Raw genomic sequence first — 20,454 nt, 5'->3', positions numbered from 1 at the left:
AATTTGATGGTAAACAAACTTGAGATAGGGGAGTCGTTCACCTAGCATAGCCATACAGCATAGCTGTAGTGTTCACCTAGCATAGCTGTAGTGTTCACCTAGCATAGCCATATACAGCATAGCAGTGAGTTGCTAATGAGAGAACCAGCCATGCAACTTCAAGAATAGTCGACCCTAAGACATCTTGTGAATTACCTTGTCAGTAGATATAGCTCTTTGGAGATGGATTAACAACAGGCAAAACAAAAAATTTCGCCTCCACAACAAAAGCATTTTCATTTTTTTACAGGGGGAACAAGCCACGAGAAGAAGTGTTAGAAGGGTATTTACTGTACAACGGCAGGGTAAAATATATTGCAACTCCAACGGGAGCTCAACAGTCGCCAAAAACACCTGAAACGACATAGTATACCTTTAACTAATGAATGATGGATAATGAAAGAGAGAAAGGTTTGATATTGTTGATGCATTACCACAGAACGTACATAACTTTATAAAAAATAGTACTTTAATTATTAAGGCATAAGTGAAGCAATTATAACATTTTTAACTTAATTATAACTTCATACAAAAACATCAGTGAAAATAAAACAGCCAACAAACATAACATATTTTTCAGTAAAACAATTCAAAGCATGTGCATTGCACACAAGGACGTGAAACGTCTGGCCTAGCCAGCATTCTGAGGTCATTATTGGTTGACGTGTAGTGGCATGAAAGGCTCCGCCCCTTTTCCATGAAGTCATCACTGCTTTGTCCGGCAGTGGACTGAGTGGCACAACTCCCCACATCACTATGGTAACAGTTTTAAATGAGGCTGAGGTGCCTTGCAGTACCAAACTGAAGTCACAACTGCCTGTGTGTGTGTCATACCATACAAGCCTGTGTGTGTATGTATTCATATTAAAGTGTGTGTGTAGCTGAAGAAAAGGTGTGCTCTAGCATGATCCAAGACATCTAAAACACTAATAATGACTGCATTTCCATGGCTGTTTGCACAAGCTCAGACTCAGGCAGATTCAAAGACTTTTTCAAACGTCTTCCAACAATTGTTTTTCTTAGTCCAGCATCTTCAGCAGAGCATTTCCTTAGTCTTCGTAAGCAAAGTTCAAATCTGTAAAGAATAGTGGCCAACAAGGTGCAAAAGTGTGTGGGCACTTGTGTTCCAACACATCTCTGTGTGATTGCAGTAATCACTCCCCCCGTGTGCTCTGTACCATAGAGTACCTCCGGCACGGATTCTCAAACCAGGAAGTCGGGATGGGGATGGGCCAGGCAAACGTGCAGGGAACCGTCATGCGCACGTTCTGCTCCAGGAAGTTGAAGATTGGGTTCCACCACGTGTTGCTCAGATAGTTATGTGGCGACCCTCGCATGGCCTGTAGGCAAATGATCAGAGAGAATAACAATGAAGTTACTGTTGAGGAGCTGTTTGGGGCACTCACTAGATAGCGAGTTAGATGGTTACATGATGATTGGCCACAATGAAGGTAGACTCACAGGAAAACAACATTTAGACAAACTCACTAATTGAAATAATATGTGGTTATGACATTAACGGTTTAATCATTTGCATTAGTGTGTTTCAACATCTATCAGGGTGTGTCTGGACTGTTTTGGTGGACTGATGCCAAGAAGAGTCGGGTGGGGATGAAATATGCCACAATTAAATCTCTCTATGTGTGTGTGTGTGTGTGTCTGTACACATGCAAATATGAGTCTATGTATTAGGGCTGTAACGATACAAACCGAATCGTGAGGTTGGTGTATCACGATTTTTGACCCACGGTTTGATACGAATCTCAATTTTTCTTTTTTTTGGGGGGGGGGGGTTGGGGGGCTAGACATTTTATTAAACAACATTTTAATAGCCTCCCTTAGAACACCAGAGGATTACAATATAATATATCTATTATTTTATATCCTGATATACAAATATTTTTCTGAATGACTGATATTTATGACAGCACACTTTATGCAGATTAGCCTATAGCCTAGGCCTACTATTTTTTTATTACAACTCTACCTCTTTAATTCAGCTGTCTGGTTGAAGCCTGGAAATATTGTAAACAAAGTAGCATATAGCTTAGCCTATCATAGTCTACTGATTGGACTGTTCAGTTTCCCCATGTGTGTTTAAGTTTCAAGGTAATACTTGTTCTCCTTGGGACAGGCCCTTTTGGGAAACGTTGGTATTGAGATGATCAGTCAACTTCAATGCATGAGTTTTAAACAAATATGTGCAGCATGCTAATGATGCTAAGCGGATTTAATAGTAATTTAGCTAGTCGTCTGATCCTTGCTTTCACGATTGTGAATGTTTTATTTAAGTCGCGCGTGTTCATTGAGCAGGAGAGTGAGAGGGAGGGAGCGCAAGAGAGAGCGGGGCAAGGAGAGGGGCTTTACTTCTATATTGTTTGGTAAAGTTGCACACATAGTCTACAATAAAAGCAAGGAGAGGTATGAAATTATTATTTATTTATTTATTTGTTTTTGGACAACGTAGGCTACCGATAAGTAAAGCGGGAGTTGTGGGTTGCTTTTGCGGCCGCATAAGCTGCAAAGCACTGCGTGAAACACTAGAAAGGGTGTGTCGCGATTCTGCCTTTTCACACCGCGACACAGTATCGTGGATATGAATGTCGCGATTTCGGTTTCGAATCGTAAATCGTTACAGCCCTACTATGTATGTGTGCGTACTGTATCTGCTTGCATGTGTATCTATGTGTATGCACACAATGTGTGTGTGTGGTGTGAGTGTGTATTTGTATGCATGCACAGATTGTACACATGTGTGTATGTATGTGTGTATCTGCGTGCATGTGTATCTATGTGTATGTACACAATATGTCTGTGTGTCTGTGTGTGTGTTTGTGTGTGTCACAGGCAGTGCTTACCTTGTTGTTGGCCATTGTGTGGTACCAGTAGAATATTCTGGTAGTGATGAAGTAGGCCACCACCACGTCAATGCTATAGTGGTCGTGTGCCAGCAGAATGCAGACCAAGCCGACAGCACTTAGCAACCAGCAAATCAGGTGATACCACCACATGGAGCGTGGGGAATCTGCAAACAACGACATCACCAAATCAGCTCATCACAGATATGTGGGAAAAGAAACTGTTACCTGCATCAATAGGACTGGCAACATTCCACGCATCAATCAGCGTTTAAAGGCAATCTGTAATTCTAGCGAAAGGATGATTGTTGAATCAAAAAACAACTAAATTACACTACTTCCTATCATGCTTGACAAATTGTTTATAACTTCTTCCCATTTACAGAGCCAGGCCGGTGTACAAACACGAGAGGTTTGTAGTACAACCATAAATGAGCAGCTAGATAACCATATGGAGCAATGTGCTGCATTTGTACTGTGTAAACCAGTGTACTGGTTTAGAATGGAGACAAACGGAACTCCCATTCCCTGATGAAGAGGAAGACAAACGGTACTCACATTCCCTGATGAAGAGGAAGGTGAGGGTGAGCATGACCGTGTGGCCGCTGTACAGGTAGTCTCCGCACATGATGTGGGAGCCGGTGATGGACAGGCCTCCTCCGGACACCATCTTCAGCATACGGTACACTTTCCCCTGGGCATCGCCATACAACTGGAGGAGAAAGGGAGAGGCAGAGCCAGTCAGGAATCATGTTAACAACAGTCACAAAGTTTAGAACCAACGAGAGAGAGAGAGAGAGAGAGAGAGAGAGAAAGAGAGAGAGAGAAAGAGAGAGAGAGAGAGAGAGAGAGACACACACAGACACACACAAACACACATACAGTACAGAGAGAGAGAAACAAACAAACACACATACAGTATAGAAAGAGAGAGAGAAACAAACAAACAAAGAGGACCAGGGGGGTATTCCAAGTACGTGGTTTAAGGGCAATCCTGGGTAAGTTAACACAGAGGAAGTGGTAAACATCCTACAACAAGAGCCCTATGACATTGTTTTGTTAGGAGAATGAAGCCATACAGCTCCTCTATAAGGAGGTTTACCGCTTACTCTGAGTTAACTTACTTGGAATACCCGCCAAGGACAATGACAAAGGAAAAACAATGAAGAAAGTGAGAACTAGAAAGAACAAACAGTCCAATTTGCAAAAAGACAAGGAAGCGAAAAACGTGTTTGGCGAGATCTCTACCCAGGTTATACAGTACATGGAGTGTTTTGCAGGAATCGTGCAGAAGTCTACTGCGCAGGCAGGACTCAAGCAGGATGCATGTGTACAGCCCTGTGCTATTCCTAGTCTGAGCGGATGGGAGGCGAGAGGGGAGGTGGTGGGTTGATATGGAGAGAGCAAACCAGTTGCATGAACAGGTGGGCTGGGAATAAAATACCTGATAGGAATGGGGCTGTAGGCGTGGCACATTTAGTTACACTCCTCACATTCAAAAACGCCATTTCAAACAGTTGCAGGGCATACATCCTCAGAGTATATTTTTGCCAACAGCATATTCATTTATTTTTCCCCAATGAAGTGAGAGCGCCTGGAGGAAAACGTACTGCACCCAGCTTCCTTTTTCAAAGTGCTTTGCATTTTTTGTGCGGTCCCTCTGAGCTCTTCTAGCTGAAAATCTCTGAACTTTTCAGATAGAAACAGATGTCACAAAGAGCTTAGTCTAGCCAGTCAAAGCACAGCGGGGATGAGTTATTGGTAACATATGGTTTCCATAGAAACAAACAGCAGCATGGGTGTGTTTTTATGCTGGAGCGCTGAGATTAAGCCGACACTTGTCTGATAAAGGAATACACTACATGTTATGTTAGTGGAATTTATCAGGCTCTCTTGAATTTACAGAACATTGTAATAATTGCAAACAGTAAACAATTTTAAAGTTTGTAAGCCTACATTAGGCAAAATAGTCGCAGGAACGCAAAACAATAGGCAGCTCATTCAACCAACAAAGAACCACAGAGGAAGAGAGTCTTGAATTTGACCTGCTAGCATTAATGGCTGGTCGACACAGCAGACGCTCATCAGAGGACCACAGCAGGAGAGGAGATGTTGTAACCATGTGGGTAATTAAGTTAGGATAGCTCTTGATTCAATAATCTCATTTAAAACAAATGTGTGTGACTTGAGTAATATTTAGAGTAGCAAACAGCAGTACTGTGCAGCAAATGCTACTACACCAGAGGCCAGAGATGCCCTGTGCTGTCCTATGGGCCACTTGAGATGCCCTGTACTGTCCTATGGGCCACTTGAGATGCCCTGTACTGTCCTATGGGCCACTTGCCACTATAGTTGCCTGACTGAACTTTGTGAGGTCATTCTCAAAAGCCTGTTCTTAAAATGACACAGTATTCTTGCCCCAAGGCATTTAGGACAGCCGTTTGATTGTGTACCATGAGTTAAGGAATTCTCTGCTCATCAGACTCTGGGTTATTAGACAAGCTACTTATTTTGAGATCAATGTTATATTAGAAGTTGTTCTTTGTCATGGATAGAGGTTACCAGGTGATGAAAGAAAGAAAGAAAGAAAGGAAGGAAGGGCAGCACAATAATGAAGGAAGAAGTCATTCTCCATCATTCATGGAAAAGGTTAGCAGGTGAAATGGTAACACCTACCTTGGGAGCACAGTTCAGGTGAGAGCCAGGTGGAGGGAGGACGGTGAGGTACATGGTGACGCAACGGTACAGATACAGAGTCCCCTGCAGGAAGAAGAACCGCCGGATAATGATAGCCCTACACACACACACAGAAAAAAACATTTCTTGATATAAAGGCAATCATGTGACATTCGAAATGTGCAACAGACTTTGCACACAGAACCTGCCACAAGTTTTGGACACATTAAACACAAACGACAAACGTAAATATAAAAGCAACACAGACAACTTTCAAAGGTTTCACTAAGTTACAATTCAAATAGAATATCAGTCAATTAGAATAAACTATGGATACTGTATGGTCAGATTCATTTGTGTATATTCGAGATAAAAGAGCTTTTTATAAACATTACAGGATCTTAAACATCATCTTTAGTTCAACAAAAACAAGCATTATATAAACAGTCTTTTAGTAATATTAAATTGCCCATATTTCAAGTCTAGTCTCACCACTGCAGTGGGACCTGCATTTGAACTCACCATCAATATTTCACTTGCTTGCTCACTTTGTTAATATTACACTTTGGTTTACCTTTTCACTACTTCATGCAATTCTGCGTTGTTTTCTTTTCTAAGTCTTTGGTCCTTCTACGTCTGTGAAATATTTGATTTTTAGCTGTACTTCTGTTAAGCTCTGAGGCAATGATCACTGTGCAAACAGGTGTGCATATAAATATGTACCGAGTTGGATACAGGACTGGAAAGGGTTGGAAATAGTTCCTCCTAGAACAGCCTTGAGCCAACAAAGACTGGTCACTCAACACACTGGCGATCAAGATACTTGTCCACAAGAGTATCTTGTGTGCATGAGGGTGACTTCAGGTGTGGGGGTATGTGTGTGAATATGAGAGCGAGAGAGAGAGAGAGAGAGAGAGAGAGAGAGAAAGAGAGAGAGAGAGAGAGAGAAAATTGGTCTTATATGTGTTTGTGTAGCTGTGTGTATTTTAGGGGAAAATGTGTGATGAACAATGATATCAACTCATGGTTGTCTCTTTGTATATGTGTATGATCTCTAGTGTGTATATATGTGTGTGTGTGTGTGTGTGTGTGTGTGTACCTATGTTTGAGGAAGAGCCACTGCATGAGGAATAGGCCAACCAGCAGCATGCCGTTGATCTCTGTTACGTGGAAGGCTCCCGGCATGCGGGGAATCAGATCAAAGAATTTGTCCGGCAACGGAGGCATCTGGCTGGGGACGCGCTCGTGCACCATGGTGATCACGCCAGTGGTGAGCACCAGACAGCTGCACGCGTACACGAACGCAACGCCCGTCTTCCACCACTCGTGCGGCAGGGGCTCCGATGACTGGGCGAGGATCCCACGGCCCCTAGATTGACCGCCAGCGCCTCCACTGCGGGCCCTGGAGATCTTGATGCGCACATAGTCCTGGTTCTTCTTTAGCAGGCCTGCGCGCAACGCTCGGGCGAAGGTGCCATGATTGCGGCCACCGTCGAGGGTGTCCTCAGGTGACGGGGGGCTGGGGGGCAAGCCCGTCTCTAGGGCAGGATGGGCTCTTGTCTCTATGGTGACTTCCACATGGTCGCCACTTTGACTGCTGTTGCTGCTGCTGCTTTCTCTGTCCCGGTCATCTAAAAGTTGAGGATCTGCCATATGTATGTGTGTATGTATACACAATTAGAAATAATCCAGCCTGTGCGTATCCTCTCACTTGCAGACGATGTAAGTAGATCCTGTGACTCTGGTTCCGTTAGTCTTGTCTACCTTCAATTGATGCCAACCTGTAAATACAAACCATTTAAACTCAAAAGCAACATTAAGGCATTAATACATTACGCTTTGCTAAAGGATTACATATCAATGATTTCCATAATAGTCAAAATCTTCCACACTTTGTATCTAGATGGTTGGGACCAGATTAATGCCCATGCATGGCCACCAGGCTTGGAATTTCACCATTCTGGGGGCAAGGCCACTTGGCCTTCAGTTGGGCATATTTGGTGGGGGGCACAAAGGCCACATGTCAGGGCACCAAGGCCAAAGTTAACTATACAGTAGTAGGCTATAAAAATGATCAAAGTATTATTTAACCTATTCACTGCAGTAGACATGACATATTACATATAACTGTAAATCATCTGATCATCTAATAAAAACAGATATCTAGGCTAATTTATTTTATATTTGGCTTGCTATGAAATCATGTATTGAACAATTTAAATGTAGCACAGCTCAGCTTTAAGAAACTCAAATAGCCTAGATGCATGCTTAGCATTTTGTGATCATTAAGGCTACTTTCACAAACTCTTAGTCAGCTGTCCTCTGATTTACCAATATCTAGGCGATATTTGTAACATTTATTTTGTATTTGGCCCGTTATAAAATCATGTGGAACGATTTAAACACATTGTAAAACTTAAAGCCCAAATTTGGAGACATCCATGCATGTCGAAATTTACTGCAAATTCAAAACTGGATTACTCTGGAACGGCTAACTGTACAGGGGACTGCTTTACACCTTTGTGTTCGGTAAGGTCTGCTGTTTATTCTGATATGTGGTTTGTCATGTGTTAAAAGAAGGGTTCGTGAAGTATTCCACTGAGATCATGGACGCAAAACCTAGAGTAGAATGTATGATTAAATTGAATTATATTATTTACTTTTCTCGCGAACCGTTCAACACAGCAATTATCGGCTAACATCGTTTAAAAGCTGAGAAAAAGCTCTTTCATGTGATACTTGTGATGTCTGTGTGATGAATAGGCTACTTCGCGAGTAGTTCAACTGAGAAGAATGGGTGAATTTGGACGCACTTTCTTGCGCTGTCACTTTCTCCACTGCGTAAAAGACTAAATTAATTTGCGCTGTGAATGCCAAGATTATTTTGACAGGCCACAGGCTAAATAAAAATCGCTATTAGTAGGACACAAAGCAGAATATTGAAAGAAGGGGGCACCGTGGCCTGTAAACCTATGATTTTCAAAGGGGCTTCACGGCCAACGCAAGGGGCTACGACGGCGGTCGTGAAATTCCTTGCCTGATGGCCACACTCATAAACTTCCCAAAAATCTGTGAGCTGTCCCACTGTCTACTCGTCAAGAGACGGATCCACAACATTCTTATGAGGAAGCAGATGATATGGCTCATTTGATTGAGTTTCACCAAAGTCCTTTTAGGCAAGTCCCTCCACTCGGCGGACATATACCAACGTTTTATGGACCGTGGTAAAGTTGGTTTTATATTGGACGTTGGATATTCGACACATTCGAAAAATCTATTTAGCACTGACTACGAGGGTCGAGTTTGTGTCAAACCAATTTTAATGTGTTTAAACAAGGCCTGCCTATATTACACAAAGCTTCTTTTGTCCAAAAACCCATGTTTTGATTTTATGAATTTTTTAGGCTGATAAAAGATTTCAATCTATTATGCGGCTTCACCTTTTGACTTACCCATACTAAAACACATCTCCTGAACTCGGCTTACTGCCCTTTCTAGTACACAAAGCTTCTTTTCCCCTAAAACCTACTCTTTGATTTTATACAATTTTTAATGTTAAATGTTTCAAATCTATTATGCGGCTTGCCCTTTTGACCTACCCATGTCAAAACACATCTGGTGAACTCGGATTACTGCTCTATATAGTACACAAAGCTTCTTTTTCCCAAAAATCCATTCTTTGATTTTATAAATATTTTTTAATGTAAAAAAAATGCTTTAAATGCTTTAAATCTATTATGCGGCTTGACCTTTTGACCTAACCATGTCAAAACACATCTGTTGCACTCAGCTAACTGCCCTACATAATACACAAAGCTTCTTTTTCCCAAAAATCCATTCTTTGATTTTATAAATATTTTTTAATGTAAAAAAAATGCTTTAAATCTATTATGCGGCTTGACCTTTTGACCTAACCATGTGAAAACACATCTGTTGCACTCAGCTAACTGCCCTACATAATACACAAAGCTTCTTTTTTCCAAAAAACTCACTCTTTGATTTTATATAAATTTTTTACTATTCAAAAATGCTATAAATCTATTATGCGAATTGACCTTTTGACCAACCCATGTCAAAACACATCTGCTGCACTCAGTTAACTGCCCTACATAGTACACAAAGCTTCTTTTTTTCAAAAACTTACTCTTTGATTTTATATACATTTTTTACTATTCAAAAATGCTATAAATCTATTATGCGGCTTGACCTTTTGACCTACCCATGTCAAAACACATCTGTTGCACTCAGCTAACTGGCCTTCATAGTACACAAAGCTTATTTTTTCCAAAAACTCACTCTTTGATTTTATATTAATTTTTTACTTTATAAAAATGCTATAAATCTATTATGCGAATCGACCTTTTGACCTACCCATGTCAAAACACATCTGCTGCACTCAGCTAACTGCCCTACATAATACACAAAGCTTATTTTGTCCAAAAACGTACTCTTTGATTTTATATAATTTTTTTATTATTCAAAAATGCTATAAATCTATTATGTGCCTTCACCTTTTGACCTACCCATGTCAAAACACATCTGTTGCACTCGGCTAACTGCCCTACATAGTACACAAAGCTTATTTTTTTCAAAAACGCACTCTTTGATTTTATATTATTTTTTTACTATTCAAAAATGCTATAAATCTATTATGTGCCTTCACCTTTTGACCTACCCATGTCAAAACACATCTGGTGAACTCGGATTACTGCTCTATATAGTACACAAAGCTTCTTTTTCCCAAAAATCCATTCTTTGATTTTATAAATATTTTTTAATGTAAAAAAAATGCTTTAAATGCTTTAAATCTATTATGCGGCTTGACCTTTTGACCTAACCATGTCAAAACACATCTGTTGCACTCAGCTAACTGCCCTTCATAGTGCACAATGCTTATTTTTTCCAAAAACTCACTCTTTGATTTTATATTAATTTTTTATTATTCAAAAATGCTATAAATCTATTATGCGGCTTGACCTTTTGACCTACCCATGTCAAAACACATCTGTTGCACTCAGCTAACTGGCCTTCATAGTACACAAAGCTTATTTTTTCCAAAAACTCACTCTTTGATTTTATATAAAAAAAATTTTATTCAAAAATGCTATAAATCTATTATGCGGCTTGACCTTTTGACCTACCCATGTCAAAACACATCTGCTGCACTCGGCTAACTGCCCTACATAGTACACAAAGCTTCTTTTTTCCAAAAATGCACTCTTTGATTTTATATTAATTTTTTATTATTCAAAAATGCTATAAATCTATTATGCGGCTTGACCTTTTGACCTAACCATGTCAAAACACATCTGTTGCACTCAGCTAACTGCCCTACATAATACACAAAGCTTCTTTTTTCCAAAAACTCACTCTTTGATTTTATATTATTTTTTTACTATTCAAAAATGCTATACATCTATTATGCGAATTGACCTTTTGACCAACCCATGTCAAAACACATCTGCTGCACTCAGTTAACTGCCCTACATAGTACACAAAGCTTCTTTTTTCCAAAAATGCACTCTTTGATTTTATATTAATTTTTTATTATTCAAAAATGCTATAAATCTATTATGCGGCTTGACCTTTTGACCTAACCATGTCAAAACACATCTGTTGCACTCAGCTAACTGCCCTACATAATACACAAAGCTTCTTTTTTCCAAAAACTCACTCTTTGATTTTATATTAATTTTTTACTATTCAAAAATGCTATACATCTATTATGCGAATTGACCTTTTGACCAACCCATGTCAAAACACATCTGCTGCACTCAGTTAACTGCCCTACATAGTACACAAAGCTTCTTTTTTTCAAAAACTTACTCTTTGATTTTATATACATTTTTTACTATTAAAAAATGCTATAAATCTATTATGCGGCTTGACCTTTTGACCTAACCATGTCAAAACACATCTGTTGCACTCAGCTAACTGCCCTACATAATACACAAAGCTTCTTTTTTTTTAAAACGCACTCTTTGATTTTATATAATTCTTTTACTATTCAAAAATGCTATAAATCTATTATGTGCCTTCCCCTTTCGACTTACCCATATCAAAACACATCTGCTGCACTCGGCTAACTTGCCTACATAGTACACAAAGCTTCTTTTTTTCAAAAACACACTCTTTGATTTTATATACATTTTTTACTATTCAAAAATGCTATAAATCTATTATGTGCCTTCCCCTTTTGCCTTACCCATATCAAAACACATCTGCTGCACTCGGTTAACTGCCCTACATAGTACACAAAGCTTCTTTTTTTCAAAAACGCAGTCTTTGATTTTATATTAATTTTTTACTATTCAAAAATGCTATACATCTTTTATGTGCCTTCCCCTTTCGACTTACCCATATCAAAACACATCTGCTGCCCTACATAGTACACAAAGCTTATTTTTTTCCAAAGCCCACTCTTTGATTTTATAGATATTTTATTATCAAAAAATGCTATAAATCTATATTATACATTTATTGAAAATTTAAAAAAAATCCAGTTGATTTACACAGCCAAATGGAACTTTGGATGGAAAACAAAATATAGTTAACTTAATAAATATAAATGATGTATGTCTACCTACAAAGAGGTAGCTTGTTTTTTTGCATTTTTGAATAGTAATAAATTAATATAAAATCAAAGACTGAGTTTTTGGAAAAAAAAAAGCTTTGTGTACTACTGTATGTAGGACAGTTAGCTGAGTGCAGCAGATGTGTTTTGACATGGGTAGGTCAAAAGATGAAGGCGCATAATAAATTTATAGCATTTTTGAATAGTAAAAAATTAATATAAAATCAAAGAGTGAGTTTTTGGAAAAAATAAGCTTTGTGTACTATGTAGGGCAGTTAGCCGAGTGCAACAGATGTGTTTTGACATGGCTAGGTCAAAAGGTGAAGGCACATAATAGATTTATAGCATTTTTGAATAGTAAAAAAATAATATAAAATCAAAGAGTGCATTTTTGGAAAAAAGAAGCTTTGTGTATTATGTAGGGCAGTTAGCTGAGTGCAGCAGATGTGTTTTGACATGGGTTGGTCAAAAGGTCAATTCGCATAATAGATTTATAGCATTTTTGAATAGTAAAAAATTAATATAAAATCAAAGAGTGAGTTTTTGGAAAAAATAAGCTTTGTGTATTATGTAGGGCAGTTAGCTGAGTGCAACAGATGTGTTTTGACATGGTTAGGTCAAAAGGTCAAGCCGCATAATAGATTTATAGCATTTTTTAATAGTAAAAAATGTATATAAAATCAAAGAGTAAGTTTTTGAAAAAAAGAAGCTTTGTGTACTATGTAGGGCAGTTAACTGAGTGCAGCAGATGTGTTTTGACATGGGTTGGTCAAAAGGTCAATTCGCATAATAGATGTATAGCATTTTTGAATAGTAAAAAATTAATATAAAATCAAAGAGTGAGTTTTTGGAAAAAAGAAGCTTTGTGTATTATGTAGGGCAGTTAGCTGAGTGCAACAGATGTGTTTTGACATGGTTAGGTCAAAAGGTCAAGCCGCATAATAGATTTATAGCATTTTTGAATAATAAAAAATTAATATAAAATCAAAGAGTGCATTTTTGGAAAAAAGAAGCTTTGTGTACTATGTAGGGCAGTTAGCCGAGTGCAGCAGATGTGTTTTGACATGGGTAGGTCAAAAGGTCAAGCCGCATAATAGATTTATAGCATTTTTGAATAATAAAAAATTAATATAAAATCAAAGAGTAAGTTTTTGGACAAAATAAGCTTTGTGTATTATGTAGGGCAGTTAGCTGAGTGCAGCAGATGTGTTTTGACATGGGTAGGTCAAAAGGTCAAGCCGCATAATAGATTTAAAGCATTTAAAACATTTTTTTTACATTAAAAAATATTTATAAAATCAAAGAATGGATTTTTGGGAAAAAGAAGCTTTGTGTACTATATAGAGCAGTAATCCGAGTTCACCAGTTGTGTTTTGACATGGGTAGGTCAAAAGGTGAAGGCACATAATAGATTTATAGCATTTTTGAATAGTAAAAAAATAATATAAAATCAAAGAGTGCGTTTTTGAAAAAAATAAGCTTTGTGTACTATGTAGGGCAGTTAGCCGAGTGCAACAGATGTGTTTTGACATGGGTAGGTCAAAAGGTGAAGGCACATAATAGATTTATAGCATTTTTGAATAATAAAAAAATAATATAAAATCAAAGAGTACGTTTTTGGACAAAATAAGCTTTGTGTATTATGTAGGGCAGTTAGCTGAGTGCAGCAGATGTGTTTTGACATGGGTAGGTCAAAAGGTCGATTCGCATAATAGATTTATAGCATTTTTATAAAGTAAAAAATTAATATAAAATCAAAGAGTGAGTTTTTGGAAAAAATAAGCTTTGTGTACTATGAAGGCCAGTTAGCTGAGTGCAACAGATGTGTTTTGACATGGGTAGGTCAAAAGGTCAAGCCGCATAATAGATTTATAGCATTTTTGAATAGTAAAAAATGTATATAAAATCAAAGAGTAAGTTTTTGAAAAAAAGAAGCTTTGTGTACTATGTAGGGCAGTTAACTGAGTGCAGCAGATGTGTTTTGACATGGGTTGGTCAAAAGGTCAATTCGCATAATAGATTTATAGCATTTTTGAATAGTAAAAAATTAATATAAAATCAAAGAGTGAGTTTTTTGGAAAAAAGAAGCTTTGTGTATTATGTAGGGCAGTTAGCTGAGTGCAACAGATGTGTTTTGACATGGTTAGGTCAAAAGGTCAAGCCGCATAATAGATTTAAAGCATTTAAAGCATTTTTTTTACATTAAAAAATATTTATAAAATCAAAGAATGGATTTTTGGGAAAAAGAAGCTTTGTGTACTATATAGAGCAGTAATCTGAGTTCACCAGATGTGTTTTGACATGGGTAGGTCAAAAGGGCAAGCCGCATAATAGATTTGAAACATTTAACATTAAAAATTGTATAAAATCAAAGAGTAGGTTTTAGGGAAAAAGAAGCTTTGTGTACTAGAAAGGGCAGTAAGCCGAGTTCAGGAGATGTGTTTTAGTATGGGTAAGTCAAAAGGTGAAGCCGCATAATAGATTGAAATCTTTTATCAGCCTAAAAAATTCATAAAATCAAAACATGGGTTTTTGGACAAAAGAAGCTTTGTGTAATATAGGCAGGCCTTGTTTAAACACATTAAAGTTGGTTTGACACAAACTCGACCCTCGTAGTCAGTGCTAAATAGATTTTTCGAATGTGTCGAATATCCAACGTCCAATATAAAACCAACTTTACCACGGTGTTTTATGGGCACTCATCGGGCACAGTCTTTGGGTCGAACTGCGCGTGCGCAAGGCTTCACGACACCAATCTTTCTCCAGCGGCGAGATCACTACACACGATTGGCACGATGTCTTCACAACACACCATATGATTGGCTCAATGTATTCACATCACACCACATGATTGGCTCAATGTATTCACATGTCGAAGTTTTGCCGAGGAAGGCAAAACGAAAAATCTATTTTGTACTCTAATGTTTTTTAAATTGTCCTAATATTGTTGAGAATTGCTCTAAACTTAAACTGTTTACCATGTTGTTAGTCGCTTTGGCTAAAAATGCGTCAGCCAAATGTAATGTAATGTAATGTAATGTAATGTAAAGGGGTGGGATATGTGTAGACAACGGCCATATTGGCGTGACAAACTAGCCCCATGCATTTCTATGGAGGATTATTTGAGTGCTGTGTCTCCACATTAGAAAGTCTCTGGTTTCACTTAGAGTTTACTGTCGATGACTCAATTCATCATCCAATCAATATCAATACAGTTTGGGCCAGCACACTCAAGGGCCTATACTAGCATGCAGTGTAGCTGTATTCAGTGAGAACTTCACAGACCACCATTTCACATTAAAGACTTGAATCATTATCATATCTCCCTGTCTGAGTTGCATTGGAGGCAATGTTTGCCCGTGAGTAAACTCAGAGGCCACACCTTGAAACCTGTCTAGTCCCACACATTCTTGTTCTTCTGGCTCTTAGTTTAATATACGCCCACACAGGTATTCATCCTTCCACCTCATAACCACTATATTGTCAAACGCAAAATTCGCAAATCTATTCTTAAAACCACGACAGTGTTTTTGCTTTGACCCACTGCCTGTCAGTGACCTTCGGACCCACTTATCTGCTGCTCCTGAAAATATCTAAACAAAGGCCATGTGCGTCAATAACCCGCAACTAGACACCGCGCCAGTTGAGGAAATTGATTAGGACAAAGATTTGTTCTATATAAAAACCAGCAACCAGGCAATGTCACGAGGGAACAACGATCAATGTCGACCTGAAAGGAAAACATTTTATGCTAAAAATAAAAAGTTGAAAAGCACCCCATCCATCCTGGTCCTTTTTCGGCCAGGTAGGCCTAAATTGCACGCGATGCAAATCACCTGTTCACTTGCAGGCTTCCGGTGAAGCACCCGATTTGGTTCCCCCGGAATTCCTGTTTCCTTTACGCCACTGTTTTGAAGTTATTGCGTTGTTGCTAGGTTATCGTGCGTATTCACAGTGCTGTATTGCGTTTTCCGTGTTTTCAGCTACGGTAACCGACTAGAGCTTCCGTGTAAAGACCTAGAGGGGAAACATGAATGGTATGGGGAACCAAATCGGGTGCTTCACCGGCCAACCTCGAAAAATAGGCTAGTAAAATAAAACACGCCGATACTCTTCTGTAGTATAGCTAAAGCAGTTTCCATTATGCATTTTACCCAGTGACAAAGAGACCATGCAAGTTACAAATTACTTTTTTTCTTTACCTTGATCAAAGAGATGCCAGGCCTTAAATAATTTAAATAACTTTTAATTCGACTACAGAGCGCTATCTCAAAATGTGATTGATAAGTAGACCTACCATAAATTCTACGTAAAATGCTAGCTGAATGGGGCTACCTGTCTGAGATCTGAATCTCTTGCGAAATAATTCGATCACTAAACTCAATATGGACCCTATCGGACAACTTATAGGGTAAGGTAGGTTACTTGATAGAACCTCATTTATCAGACCCCCACCTCTAATACACAAAGAGGCTATACAGCCTAAATCATGATTCAGAATTACTATTCTGAGAAAGGAATAATTGGTGTGACATACCTAGGCTACAGCGTATTCTTATTTTCAGAAATTCTTACACCTCCTTCACGTGCGGGTTCTGTAGTTTGTAGGCAATCTCAGTGATTCTTAAAGCTTTCACAGATGTCCTTAATCTCGTTCGTGTTTTGCCAGTCGTTTCAGTCTTGAGCTCTTCGACGACAGCGTCAACTGCGCGTCTGAACAATCAGCCCCGCCTACTTCTGTTGCGCACACGCACCTGTCTTCATGCGAAACTTCTAGGCTACACCCCTCGCTTCCGGTAAAACCAACGCACCCCTGTGTAGTTAGTCATTGTTTGTCGTTGGTTCTTTTGGTTTCCATATGAGTCTTTCATTCCACCACTAGAAAGACAGAAACACAGACCGATGTTAAGAGACTTTTTGATCTCTGTTGCTGTAATATTCCAGGAGCGAGACCTTCGCTTCTACCAGGGTGCTTGATTCATATAAGTTGGCCAGATTTGTTGGAATGAGACCTCTTGGGGGCATCATTGGCATGGTCATTCCCATGGTCATTATCATTTTTTTCTGTATGGGTATCAGAACGTTGTTTGATGATAAACTGTTTGTTTGATGATAAACTCCTTTACCATTTATGAGCAAACAAGGTATATACTGTAGGTTGTAGCGCTGTTACATCCTGCTCTTTCTTTCTACCCTATTCCTTGAATTTCCCCTGGGGATCAATAAAGTATCTATCTATCTATCTATCTATCTATCTATCTATCTATCTATCTATGCAAATCTATGTCTATGGTTTCACCAGCAGCATACAGCAGACAACATCTACACCATCATCATTCCTGAGTATGGTTTGCTGCTGGTGGGCCTGATTACAATTCACTTGATCACATAGGAGAACCTTGATTGTAACCTTGGTCAGAAAATTCTAAATTAATTGGACAGGGAGCCTAGTTTTGAAGTTATGTGAGCGGACACACACCACACCCAGACAGACACGATACAATATCCACTTTCTTGGGGCTGCAGATACCAAAGTCCTTTCTTGCTTCTATCTGCATTTATAGAGGTGTTTGAGGTCAACAAGTGAATGTGTCATAAACTTATTCATGTTTGTTATGTTGACCCCCGACATATAATTATATTGCCAGCTGACTAATGGTGTAATTATGTTTTAAATGTAGAACATAGTGATTTGGCTCTGAAAATGAGCCAGCAGGTTTCTGTTCTCACCCAGTTTACAAGAAGAGGTCTGTAACTGCACTGGTGTTACTCTCGAGCTCCACTAGAGAGCACTTTCTTAGAGGGGAAGGCTGACTCCATCCTGACAGAGAGAGGGGGAAATAGAGAGAGAGAGAGAGACATTAAATCTGGCTTGTTCTCTCTTTATCTTATGAATACTAATACCATAGAGAGTGATATAGCTGATATATCACAGGAGAGCACCACGCCATTTCTTGTATGTGATAGTCCTATCTTTCATATGGGAAATCCTCCCAGTGTGTTGATTCATTTTTACCCCTGAGTCATTGCAGTTCTCCTAGACCCCCACTGGAGGGAGATGTGGTGGTAGAGAAGCAAACAATATACAGTATATTGTACTTGCTACAATTGTTTGTATAGGAGGGAAGAGGAAGGTTATTTGTGATAAGTCTCAGTGATTTCTTGAGCATCATGACCTCAGATTTGACAACTCAGTACAAACTTTCACACACAAACACAAGATGATTTTCACCCTGCTAGTACCCAACATATTCTTACCTTACATGTTTGCATTTCCTATTACTATTAAAATTGTATTATGCCTTCACTAGTTTCAAATATAGGAAATGTATGTACAGTAGATGCCCTTATTGTTGGTAGCCTGACTCTGCCAAGCCAGTTCTCAGTGAGGTTAGTGTGGTCTGGGACTGTTCCGCTGTATTCAAATTGATGCATTTATCCAAATTACACTGAACGTGGCCAGCTATTCATATCCTTAATGCTTCAAGCATTAAGGCAATCCTAAAATAGTGTCATGGAGAGAAGATAGGTAATAAGTCAGACTTCAGTTGGAAGAGGCAGAATATTAGTGTCTCAACAATAGCACTGTTCCATGGGTTAGCCACAAAGCTAATAATTAAGTTGATTTGAAATGGTACTCAATTTTAATATGTGAAAGAAATGTGTTACATTAACACTTCTCTGCTCTTCTATTTTCCAAAAGAATAGGCTATTTAAGTATATATACTCTTTTGATCCTGTGAGGGAAATTTGGTCTCTGCATTTATCCCAATCCGTGAATTGGTGAAACACACTCAGCATACAGTGAGGTGAAGCACACACTAATCCCGGCGCAGTGAGCTGCCTTCAACAACAGCGGCGCTCGGGGAGCAGTGAGGGGTTAGGTGCCTTGCTCAAGGGAACTTAAGCCGTTCCCACTGGTCGGGGCTCGAACCGGCAACCCTCCGGTTACAGGTCCAGAGTGCTAACCAGTGGGCCACGGCTGCCCCAACTGAGCTAATTTAGGTCCTTTATAAAGCAGACACAACCAACCACAATTCCAATGAAATTGTTTAAGGTTACATTAAATGACCAGATCTTCTGATTTAATTATACAACCTGAACATTACAGGTTTGATAAACTGGGAGTTTAGATTTATAGAGTTGATGTTAAAAAAATTGAAAATGCCTCCATGGCCAGATCAAAGTGATAATGATACTGATATCACTACCTGACAAACACATGGTGGTAATAAAGTATTTTTTATAACAAATGAAAAGTCATTAAAGGCACAACCAATATAAATTGCATTGGTATCTGAGAACAACTAACATTAACAAACACATACAGTAAAGCCTTTGGGCAGCATTGATATCTTAGCCTGATGGGAATCCATGCAACCAGGAAATAGTGTCAGCAAGGTGCTTGAGTGAAGTCATAGGATAATTTCCATTGCCTGCTTACTGCATTGCTTTATGCTTATCATATGTGATTGAGTAGCACGGTTCCCCGAGGGGATCTAGGGCCCAAAGAAAAATGTTATTTTAACTTTCTGATGCATACGCAAATTCAAATGTAATTCAAATGTAATGTGGTCTAGCAAATTGGACCACCCATGTTTTCCCTGTTTCCAGTGCATATTAATAAGATCACAAATTAAATTAAAGTGCAACTTAAGTATCAATCTGTTGTATCACTTAATTTCCCATCTATAGTCCCAGCAAAAACACAGGGGACATAATCTGGGAGGCTGTTTCAAAAATGTTCCATCCAAAAGTCCTTGACCCCATGACTAACACAGACTCTTTTCTTTGAGAAGTCAGGTCTACCTGGACCTGCTTTATTCGATCGCTATGCTTTGATCGCACACTCTGTGCCTTGTTATTGTTTTTCTCATGCTGTCTCATGCTGCCAGGTATTTTTTTGCTCTGTCCAGATGCAAATAGCATTGACATTTACATTGTTATTCATTTTTGTCAGCAACCTTTTTTGTAATCTTTATTTCAACCAAACACTTTTGGAACTAGATGTACCGCAGAGCGGTACAAAATATGACCGCCGCCCAGTCCAGCACATTTTTTCCACAAAAATAAATCACGCTGAAAGGCCTATATGATTCTAACTGTCTCACTAAATTGCATTATCCACACTTAATTCTCACTGGTATCTGCTAGACAACAAGTACCAAAACATGATTAGTTCATTGATTTCACATGTAAAATTAATTTTATACAACCCCACCCCCATCTTGCCTGTTCATAATTCTGAGAAATTCTTGAATTGTGTGCATGTGTGCGTGCGTGTGTGTGTGTGTGCGTGCTTGTGTG

General features: G+C 38.9%; 1 protein-coding gene across 1 annotated transcript; it reads right to left on the bottom strand.

Moving 5' to 3' along the window:
* Positions 1-486: 486 nt before the first annotated feature.
* Positions 487-16,973, bottom strand: LOC143127787 (phosphatidylcholine:ceramide cholinephosphotransferase 2-like). Its single transcript, XM_076289488.1, has 6 exons — positions 16,685-16,973; positions 6,673-7,354; positions 5,574-5,691; positions 3,456-3,609; positions 2,898-3,064; positions 487-1,379 (listed from the first exon to the last, which is right to left on the bottom strand). Exons 2-6 carry the CDS (start codon positions 7,224-7,226, stop codon positions 1,194-1,196), a joined length of 1,179 nt encoding a protein of 392 aa, XP_076145603.1. The 5' UTR covers positions 7,227-7,354; positions 16,685-16,973; the 3' UTR covers positions 487-1,193.
* Between the last annotated feature and the right edge of the window lie 3,481 nt (positions 16,974-20,454).

This window comes from Alosa pseudoharengus, unplaced genomic scaffold (genome assembly GCF_046254945.1).
Source record: "Alosa pseudoharengus isolate Yale_2024_CS ecotype anadromous, Long Island Sound unplaced genomic scaffold, YU_APseudo_1.1 YU_APseudo_1.1_scf_17, whole genome shotgun sequence".
In the NCBI taxonomy this organism is placed as follows: domain Eukaryota; kingdom Metazoa; phylum Chordata; class Actinopteri; order Clupeiformes; family Clupeidae; genus Alosa; species Alosa pseudoharengus.
The sequence above is the reverse complement of the archived record's forward strand: the minus strand, read 5'-3'. Positions and strand labels throughout refer to the sequence as shown.